At 46.8% G+C, this 10589-nt stretch overlaps 1 protein-coding gene across 1 annotated transcript; it reads right to left on the bottom strand.

Moving 5' to 3' along the window:
• Nucleotides 1-445: 445 nt before the first annotated feature.
• On the bottom strand, nucleotides 446-1724 carry EI90DRAFT_3114677 (peptidase S8/S53 domain-containing protein; the record flags this gene model as incomplete). Its single annotated transcript, XM_039062695.1, has 4 exons — nucleotides 446-1051; nucleotides 1114-1394; nucleotides 1445-1548; nucleotides 1603-1724. 4 exons carry the CDS (start codon nucleotides 1722-1724, stop codon nucleotides 446-448), a joined length of 1113 nt encoding a protein of 370 aa, XP_038923908.1.
• Between the last annotated feature and the right edge of the window lie 8865 nt (nucleotides 1725-10589).

Genomic DNA, 10589 nt, shown 5'->3' on the forward strand with positions numbered 1-10589 from the left:
TTGTTTTTATGTGGTTTTATTTGCTGTTTTTCTTCATTTTCTGGACCATCTTTTAATCTCTAGACTTGAAAGCTCCTGTGGATGTTCAGCTCATTGACTCTGTTCGATATCTTATTTTAATTCATTTTGCTGAGTTATGATTTTATTACTGTTTTTATTTCCGGTCCGTGAGGTTGTATGATTTTTATCTAATTTTCCGAGATGATTTCTGGTTGTTTTAGTGTTGTAATTTTTGCATTCCTACAGTGCTTAACTACATCGCTAGTTTCTCCCACAACAAAATGAATTACAAACACATAAACAACTGAGTACAAGAAGTGGGTAGGAAAAGGGGAAAGTTTGAAAAGGCAGGTCCGGCAGAATGTATGTCTACTTCAATTTCGATGGGATGAAGTCACCAACCGACTACCTCCAAGTTTGTGGTGTCCTTAGGTGGATTCCGAACTCATGCAATGGCATGTCGCTCCATGTTCTTGGTTAGGGCGTCAGGACTTTGAGCATGCTGACCTAAAGCGACGGCTATCACCCCCACAACCCCTGCAGCTGACATGTCAGTACCGCTCAGCACTATTGAATCGGTCTCGCTATCGGGCCAGGCACTTTCAACCTGGACACCCAGGTAGGAAGCAGTGATGGCAGGTCCCCAGTTGGAGAAGGTCGCGAAATTGCCATCATTGTCAATAGCACCAATGGTGTTAACTCCAGCAAGACGTTGAGGACTGAAATCTCCTGCATTCATGCTTTGATCCCCTGCACCTATTACAATGTGCAACCCATGGTTCATGAGAGACTGGATGACTTGGTCCAAGTAATTGTCCCCAACTAAGCCGGCGGATAGTACAACGACGGAAGGGCGTTTACGAAAGTCGGATTGTTGAAAAGCCCAGCTGAGGCCTCCGAGCAGGTTGGATACATATCCCACACCACCATCGTCACAAGTCTTGACCGAAATAACCTTGGCACCAGTCGCTGGGCCATACCCTAGCCCCGCTGCCAGTGCGGCAACATATGTGTCGTGACCGTTATAACCGTCCTTATATGGACCAAAAATCTGCATACACAAATAGGTATGAGTGAACATATATGACACAGAGTGTGTAAAGAGATACGCACCTTACCGGGAATGACCTGATTTATACCAAAGCAGCTGTGCCGACGGTCAACACCAGCACCTAGGATATAAATATCCACTCCACTTCCATCACATCTTTTGACCGGGTTATCCCCTATTTTAGCCGCAACATCATTGCGCTCTGTCACGTCCCTCTCATTCACTTTGCGGAGGCCATGGCCAATGAAAGTTATGCCATCAGCTATGACATAGTCAACTTCAGGGCAACTAAGAATGTGAGCAAGGGATGCTCCAGTCGAGTGTGCGGAGTAGCCATTCGGGACTAGGAAAGTTATTATATCTTTGGGGGGAAATCCTCTAATATCAACTTACTTTCATACCGGTGAGTGAGTAAAAATTCTGACCCAGGGCTCCGGGTTGAGATCTGAGTAATACCTTCAATATGGTCTTCCATATTTGTACCGGATTTCAGCACGCTAAGTAATGAATGAGTCCGCCAGTATCATGCTATGCTTGTGTATGGGACATACACGATGTACGAGTCAGGCTTTACTGGACCCTTTGGCATCCTGATACGAACAGAGGCAGCGAGGGCCGTTGCTGTAGTGGATGCGAATATAACGACGAGAATAGTCACGGTTGAGAACTTCATTGCTGTAGCTACTGGATGGGTGGTGAAGAACAGGGGGCTAGGGAGAATCGACGGCAAGCTGAGAGGATGTCTAATATATCAGCACATTACACAACCCGATTTTCGCCTGGGTCTGCACAATACACATCCTGATTGGAGGTAGATCCATTTCATGCAGCGAGACTTGACAACCTATGACGGAAATGGGACTAGGGAAACATCCATGAAAGCAGGGTCTTCAGACTGCTGGGGACCGACGAAGAATGCCCTCATCGAATTGGAGATGATTGGGAGGAGTGTGAGTATGGCTCCTATCCGCAATCCGGCGGATTTGGGGATGAAGGTTGAGGGAAAAATCGTTTCCGAAGGCTATAGTTTCGGATATGATTGCACTGTAGAACATGCTTCCGGGCTTGCTTCCTTGCCTGATGGCACTTGCACTCCCAGACTCTTTTCGCAACACGAATAACCTAACCAGGCTAGTCAGCCAATTAACCCACCCTATTAAGGGGTGTTTGTTACGCTTCAAATAGGGCCTAAATGGCCTATTTCAATGTGGACGTCCTGGTGATGCGGCTTGCTGCCAAAAGTGGACTGTGGGAAAATCTGAGGATGTCCTGATAACTATGTGCCCCATGATTAGTAGATAGGAAAATGGAAAAGGTAATTGAATATTAAGGGAGTTAGGGCCGAGGTGGGGGAATGGCCAATGATTTGGAAAATCCATCGCTTACAAGTACATACAAGCTCTGGCTAACATTCTGCAAGGAAATGTATAACCTTATAGCTAGGTATCAGAATGAAGAACACACATGTTATGTCGCATGTAAGCATATATTACCACATTCAAGTTTTAACATGTGTTGTCATGAATATTCACCGAACATGGATTGCGTGGGAAAAGGGAAAAAGTCGACATTCAGAGTCTCTCAGGAGCCTTAAAAATATAAAAAAATATCCTGAATTCCCGTGGAGAATATTCTTCTTATAGTACCAAGTTGGAGAGAAATCGATGGCATTTCTGTCAATATATTTGCAAGTTATGCCGATTGATGGCAACACAATGAATAAAGTTGACGATCTCCACAACGGCTGAACTAAATCTCTCCGCTATAGACTAGTTCGACTCACTTTGATAACAGCTTTCCAATGATACAATATATGTGTAAACCGACGAAGAAATGGGGGAGAAATGGGGGAAATACTGCTGGAGCAGCCTGATATGAAAGAAGGTTGACACGAAACCAAACCGTCCCTTTCCATGCTTTTTTTTGAGCCACACTAACTTCTCCTCTCCTCCAGCTTTCCAACAAGTTCAATTTTATTCAAATTGGCCCTGTGGTTCTTGAGGTACCACCATTGACAGGTGCTGTCAAGTGTCATATCCATGCATACCCGATCCCGACCTGACTCCCAGACCTCCATCTTCACCACCTCTGGAGTCCTACCCTACCGCTTTCCATTCCGATATTCACCTTCAGTCCTGACACCACACCTCTTCTCACCCCTCATGCCACCTCCACTCCTCTGTCCTATCTCCATCCGCTCCGATACTCACCTCAGACCGAACATCACTCCTCTTGCCACCCTCCTCCCACTCCTCCGCTTCCTCCTCACAACACCTCCACCCTTCCATCACTCTCTTACCCTTCTCCCGTCCACTCTGATACTCACCTTCGGACCTGACACCTTTCCTCTCCTCCACTCCTCTCCCCTTTCCACTCTCCTCTGTCATATCCGTGCATACCCGACCCTGACCCGACTTCCGGACCTCCACCCTCTTCACCTCCGGAGTCATAACCTACCGCTGCCGTTCCGATACTCACCTTCGGTCCTGGCAACACACCTCCTCCTTACCTCTCCGACCCTATCTCTGTCCACTCCGATACTCATCTCGGACCGAACACCGCCCCTCTCGCCACCCTCCTACTACTCCGCTCCCCCTTCACAACACCTCCACCCTCCCGTCATCCTCCTACGCTTCCCCCGTCTGCTCCGATACTCACCTTCGGACCTGACTACTCTCCTTTCCGCCACTCCTTCTCCCTTACCTTTCCCCTCTCTCCTCCCTCTGTTACTCCTCCGCCACCCTTCCGCCAAGTTATGACCTTCCACCGCTGTCCCGTACTTCGCACTTGGACACCGCTCATACCTTGCTCCGAGCCTCTGTCATAGTCCCTACCTCGGACTTTGACTCCACCTCGGTCTTAGTCCATTGCATTGGTGACCTCATACTACGTAAACACCATTGCCAATATCCCTCGGACTTTCAACCCCACCTCCGTAACCTCCGTAAGCTCCGCAACCCCTGAGCTTTGCGGATCGCCTTCGGCACTCTCGCCGCTTGTAATGTATTTCTCACGTTTTCCCCTCATCCCTATTTGGACTACTGCTTCTTCCTATTCTAGCCAGTTAGTCATCATCCCCACTTCCCCTCATCCCCCTGCCCCTCTGGGCCTCGCCCTCCCTACCTCCTTTCGGACGTATCACAGGTCCTGCCTTATGACCTTCGGTACCGCTCCGCTCCTTCTACCCTTTGTTCCCGTTCGGACGTCTTCGTTCCGATTCGGTTCCCCTTTGTTCTCCTTGTGCTTTTGCCCCTTCCATTATATATATTGGCGCTTGTACATACTCATTTTGGTTTAGTCCGAAATCGACCTGAAATGCCCCCTAGAGACTTCCTGCTCACCTACAGTGAAATTAAGGACCAAATGGACAAACAGCAATGGCACAGCGCTCCGCTTGAGTTGCTGAGGCCAAGGTCCCTCCACGCTAAGTCTCTGATTCCACTCCGGAGTCGTCTGTTTCCGCCCGGTTCTAACACTCCTCTCTCTTCCCTCTAACCCTCTTCCACTGACCTTCTGCCAAGTTACGACCTTCCACCGCTGTCCCATACCTTGTACTCAGACACCGCTCATACCTTTGCTCCGAGCCTCCATCATAGCTCCTACCTCGGACTTTGACTCCACCTTGGCTTTAGTCCATTGCATTGGTGACCTCATACTACGTAAACACCATTGCCAATATTCCTCAGACTTTCAACCCCACCTTTGTAACCTCTGTAAGCTCCGCAACCTCCGAGCTCCATGGATCATCTTCGGCACTTTTGCCGCTTGTAATGTATCTCTCGTGTTTTCCCCTCATCCCTATTTGGACTGCTGCTTCCATTCTAGCCAGTTAGTCATCATCCCCACATCCCCACATCCTCCTGCCCCTCTGGGCTTCGCCCTCCTTACCTCCTTTCAGATGTACCACAGGTTCTGCCCTATGACCTTTGGTACCGCTCCGTTTCTGTCATCCCTTTGTTCCCGTTCAGACGCTGTAAGGGGGCAAGGGATCTACCACCCTAACGAGAAAGAGAGGGGGCCTAGGGTTGGGAATGCTCAGGGGAGGTCCAGATGATGAGGAGGGGGGAGGAGAAATGGTCCGGGTGCGATGTGATAAAAATGATAATCTCGTAAATCTCACTGATAATCAAACTGATGGGAACTCTGTCCCTGCACTATGTCTTGAGCCTCTTTGGCTTCGTATTCGCCGCTCTGGGCGCTGGTAAACTTTGCTAGAACTTCATGTTCATTGGGGAGCACCTCTCTCTGTTTGGGGGAGTCCTTTTTGTAAATACAGGGAAGAGGGTAACTATAAATATGAAAGAAATACGTGGAAATCCGAATGATCCGACGGGTTAGGATGGCAACAGATCCACAAGGAACACTTAAGAAAAAAGCAATATCAAAGAAATATTGACGTTGTTAAGGAAATAAAGAAACATGGCGATCGCCTCAACCGCTGAACCAAATGCGTCACTCGTAACATCGTTCGACTCGTGTTGACAAGGGCTTTCCAACGATACCAAATTCGTCCAGATCGGTGGAGAATTGATGGAGATACAGAGGAAGCGGCGGAATTTGCGGGTGACAGTTACCCAATTTGGAAACTGATGGTTGTCCGTGGTCAGGAATGGCTTGAAAAAATCGGAAAAAAATATAGGAAACGTGGAAGGGGTATCTGGAACAGTGGTAGATGTGTTTTGGGAGTGGGGTACTTGACATGGGTGGTAGAATCGCGATAATCGGCTCGTTTGCATGGTACTGGCTGTGCCCACCTACAACGCCTTTGTTCCGATTCGGTTTCCCCATGCTTTCGCCCTCCCCATTATATATATTGGCACTTGTACATACTTGTTTTAGCCCTTAGTCTAAAATCGACCTGAAATGCCCCCTAGAGACTTCCTGCTCGCCTCCTATGAAAGTAAGGACCAAATGGACAAACAGCAATGGCACAGCACTCCGCTTGAGTTGCTGAGGCCAAGGTCCCTCCTTGCTAAGTCTCCAGTTCCCCTCTGGAATCGTCCGCCCTTGCCCAGTTCTAACATCAAGTCCATGTGAGATTCAGCATGGTGTTGAATCAGAACCTCTACTAATATTTGTCCATTCAGCACAAAAATGGGCATGGTAGGAGAGCTAATCGTGCTCTATTGATCGAGCATAAGAACGTTGGGTATAAATGCATAGTTGTGGAGACCATTGAGTAAGAAGTTGAAAGTTATGCTGTGCATGAGAATCCTGCTTAGGAACTGAAAATGGTTTCAGAAAAATGTCAAAATTGTATCCGGTGCGACTTACTGGACTTATCTGGAGCTCCAATTCAAATGGCTTCAAATCCAGGTCACATGGCAAGGACATAAAATCATGCACAACCCTGGTATTGAACCCAGGACCTCTAGCATGCATCCATACACTACTCACCCTTGAGCCATGCCAGTATAGGCTGTTAAACTCTATACTATTGGGAACATATTATATTCTCCAACAAAAAATAGACAGAAAATTGGAAAGAGCAAGTAATGTGGGTCATAAATGGATGTGCAAATGGAGGCAAGACTGGGCCTGTGTGCTGTGTGGGCTACAGTGTAACATCCATAAAAATAGTTATTTTGTGGTGTATGAACCTTTCCCTGTGAAAACAAACAGAAATAATATGCTATGGTAGCTTCAAGAACATTCCAATTGGGTTTAAAAAATGGAAAACACTAATAAAAGAAATTGAAAAAGACAGAACAATAAGAAAGTGGCCTGGAAACCCAAACTTGTGTTGGAAGCCTCAACTGCTCCCATAACCATAACCGTTCTAACTTTACACCATTCAACTATACTAAACCTTAGCTTTCCAATGCAGTTGGTCTCATTCCAAATGGTGGAGAAATGAGCAAGATAGTATGGGAGGAGCGGGGAATACATGGTGCATTTCCCCTATCTCACTGAATAGTAGTCCAAATGTCCTGAAAGTTTGTGCACTACAATACATGTCCTCAAAGTAAGCTTGACATATTTTCTCGTATTTTTTTGACATCTGAGAGGCACTGAACTTTGACCTTGCATGTCATTTCCCACGCACACCACTCCCATGCGTTGTTGAGTGAACCAAGAATCACACATTTCTCCATCAGTTCTCAACCATTTGCCATCGGGTTCTTTGCGATAAATTTCTCTCAATCGCCTCTCTATTTCATATTATTACTCCAACTCATGATTCTGCATGCACACAGCTCCAGAAGTGGATTGTGAATTAAGGAAATCATTACTTGAACATTTGAATTGAAAGTGAATTGTCAGGACATCTCAGTGTTGGAGAATGGATATCTGTTCCCATCAGTATAGAGTTTAACAGCCTATACTGGCATGGTCAAACAGGTGAGTTGTGTAATGGTAGCACACTGAGAGGTCCTGGTTTCGATGCCAGGCTTGTCCATGATATTATGTCCTTGTCTTGTGACCTGAACTGTATCATTCAGTTGGATCTCACAGAGTAAGTCCTGCAGGGCAACGTGAAATTTCTTCACTCAGGACATCCTAGGATGTTCCCATACAAAAGAGGCCTCTAGGCCCTCTTCAAACCTCCTGAGAGCCCCCCTCTATAGGTCTAGATATCAGTTGTCCAAGGTGGACCTAACACCTACAGATGCACCAGCTTTCCCAGCCACTGGATGGTCTGTATTACTGTACTAGCACGACCAACAACCAGTTCCCATGGCCTCCGGGAATTGCCAGAGGCTGCCAATCAATTCAGTTGTATTAATTTTCAATTCAATCCAAGACCCTCGCGTTACACATTACTGGTTGTTGGTCATGCTAGTACAGTATTCTGGTACTGTCTACCTGCTGCACACATGACACTCCTGGAGGCCCTCCACCATTCCCTACTAGGGAATGGTGGAGTATTCGACAGCATCATTACCAAGTCTAGAGGATCACCTACTACATCCTATCCCAGCTTGTGAATCACATCGGATCCCCATAGATACAGTATTACCACATGGTGCAAAGCAGATGCTGTTCCTCAGTTTTGGGAAACACCATTGTTGCACCAAGCGGCTCAATGGGCCACAACATTGATCATTGAGATTGTTCCTGTTGGGAGCATGTTCTCCTTCATGTGGAACTTCTTTGTTTTGATGCTATTCCAATTCATTATCCGCCTTCACACCATGTGCGCAGCCAAGTTTTTCAGCTGAGCCGTATCACCTTTTATTCAGTATGGTTTCTGTATGACAAGTTCCAACGCTGTCATCCTGCTGCTTCTTTGGGTGCATAGGTTGGCCCAGGAAGCGAAGTGGTGCCTCCCTCTGTCCAAAGCTTCCTTCCTTGCATCTTCACCATTGCCAGCACTGGCCCTCCATCCAGGAGACATTTCAGTCAGGGTAATTCACAATCTGAACAAACCAAATAGGGGGGGCTATTTCCCCTTTCTCCTTAATGATGATGACACTGGGATTTTTGTTCCCATCACTTCATTCTGTGGATTTCTGGCTCATCAGACAGTGGGAGCGGAACTCTCAGGTAGGGAAAAACAGTTGAGATGAAAGAGGGCCTCGTGCGACATTCCCAAACATGGAAGGCCTGTTAGAACTGGGCAAGGGTGGACGATTCTGGAGGGGAACTGGAGACTTAGCAAGGAGGGACCTTGGCCTCAGCAACTCATGCAGAGTGCTGTGCCATTGCTGTTTGTCCATTTGGTCCTTAATTTCAGAGGCAGTGAGCAGGAAGTCTCCAGGGGGCATTTCAGGTCGATTTCAGACTGAAGGTTCAAAACAAGTATGTACAAGTGCCTGTATATAATAGGGAGATGAAAGCACAAGGAAATCAAAGGGGGGTCCAAATCAGAACAAAGGCATCTGAACGGGAACAAAGGGATGACAGAAGCGGAGCAGCACCGAAAGGTCATAGGTTAGAACCTGTGGTACATCTGAAAGGAGATAGGGAGGGTGAGGCCCAGAGGGGCAGGAGGATGAGGTGAAGTGAGGATGATGACTAACTGGCTAGAATGGAGAGAAGCAGCAGTCCAAATAAGGATGAGGGGAAAGTGCAAAAGATACATTACAAGTGGCAAAAGTGCTGAGTATGATCTGTGGAGCTTGGAGGTTGCGGAGCTTATGGAGGCAGGGTTGAAAGTCTGAGGAATGTTGGCAATGGTGTTTACGTAGTATGAGGTCACCAATGCAATGGACTTAAGCCAAGGTGGGGTCAAAGTCTGAGGTTGGAACTATGATAGAATCTTGGGGTGAAGGTACAAGCAGTGTCCAAGTACAGGGTACGGGACAGTGGCAGAAGGTTGTAACTTGCCAGAGGTTTGGTGGGAGAGGGGAGGAGGGAGGAGAGTGATGGGAGGAGTGGGGAGAGGAGTGGAGGAGGAATGGTGTCAGGTCCAAAGGTGAGTCTCAGATGGATGGAAGTAGGGTAGGAGAGTGACGGAAGGGTGGAGGTGTCATGAGGAGTGAGGAGGAGTAAGAGGAGTATGGCAAGAGGAGTGATGTTCGGTCTGAAGGTGGATATTGGAGCAGACAGAAGTAGGGTAGGATTCTGGAGGTGATGAAGATGAGGGTCCGGGAGTGAAAGGTTGCTTACTTATTTGGGGACGGTAACGTTCCGTTCCCCTGTTCGCCTCAGGCCTCAGTCAGTCCATCTGAATATAAGCTTAAATGTGCTGTATATTCAATGGGGTAGAGGTAAAAGGCTACCAGGCCTTTACAACTACTCCGAGGTATATATATGTAATTTACATATCTCAGCACAAATAAATAAAGAAAGAACAGCATCACTATAATCGGAATTATAGCGATGCAACATAATATAAATATCACTATAATCAGAATTATAGTGAAGTAAGGTTAATCCCTTACAGGGAGTCGGATTGGGATTGGGTATGTATGGATATGACAAGGCCCTTCAAGTACGCATGTGGACAGTGGGGTGGGTGAGTTGTAGCCTAAGCCATTCCCATTCCCCCTTTTTTTTTACTCATATCAGTTTTTGGTGATGTACTCAGTCATTCTAACTATTTTCCCTTGGGCTCATAATCCCACTCAACTCAATGCTGTTCAGTTTGTAGAGTGGGTTTATCTCAAGACTGCTTCTTGTTGGAAATGTGAGTCACCGGAGATATCTGGGGTGCATGTGGAGGATAATGTGGAGGATTTTACTAAGTGCACAGCCTGCACAGGAGTTGCCTTATGTAGATTTTCATTCCTTTGTATATAGACATTATCCCCAAATCACTATGGTTTGGGATGAAACTTCCTTGCACATTTTTACTGAGTTAACCAATGCAGAAAACTTGATTCAAATTAAAATCCTACTAGTAAACATGGCAATAAAATGTTATTTTATGAAGTTTCAAAAATTTGGGGGGTGGCCAAATGTCTGAGGAGAAAAAAGTTGGAATAATTGGTGAATGGAGGATAGACACAGCATGTTAGATTCGGATGACTCTAGAATGGAATCAGAGACTTAGCGTGGAAGGACCTTGGCCTCAGCAACTCATGCAGAGTGCTGTGCTGGTTGTCCTGGGGGTCCCTAATTTCGGATCTAGCAGAGGGGAAGTCTCTTAGGG

Source organism: Cantharellus anzutake (genome assembly GCF_015039405.1).
Source record: "Cantharellus anzutake strain C23 chromosome Unknown EI90scaffold_1, whole genome shotgun sequence".
NCBI classification, from domain to species: domain Eukaryota; kingdom Fungi; phylum Basidiomycota; class Agaricomycetes; order Cantharellales; family Hydnaceae; genus Cantharellus; species Cantharellus anzutake.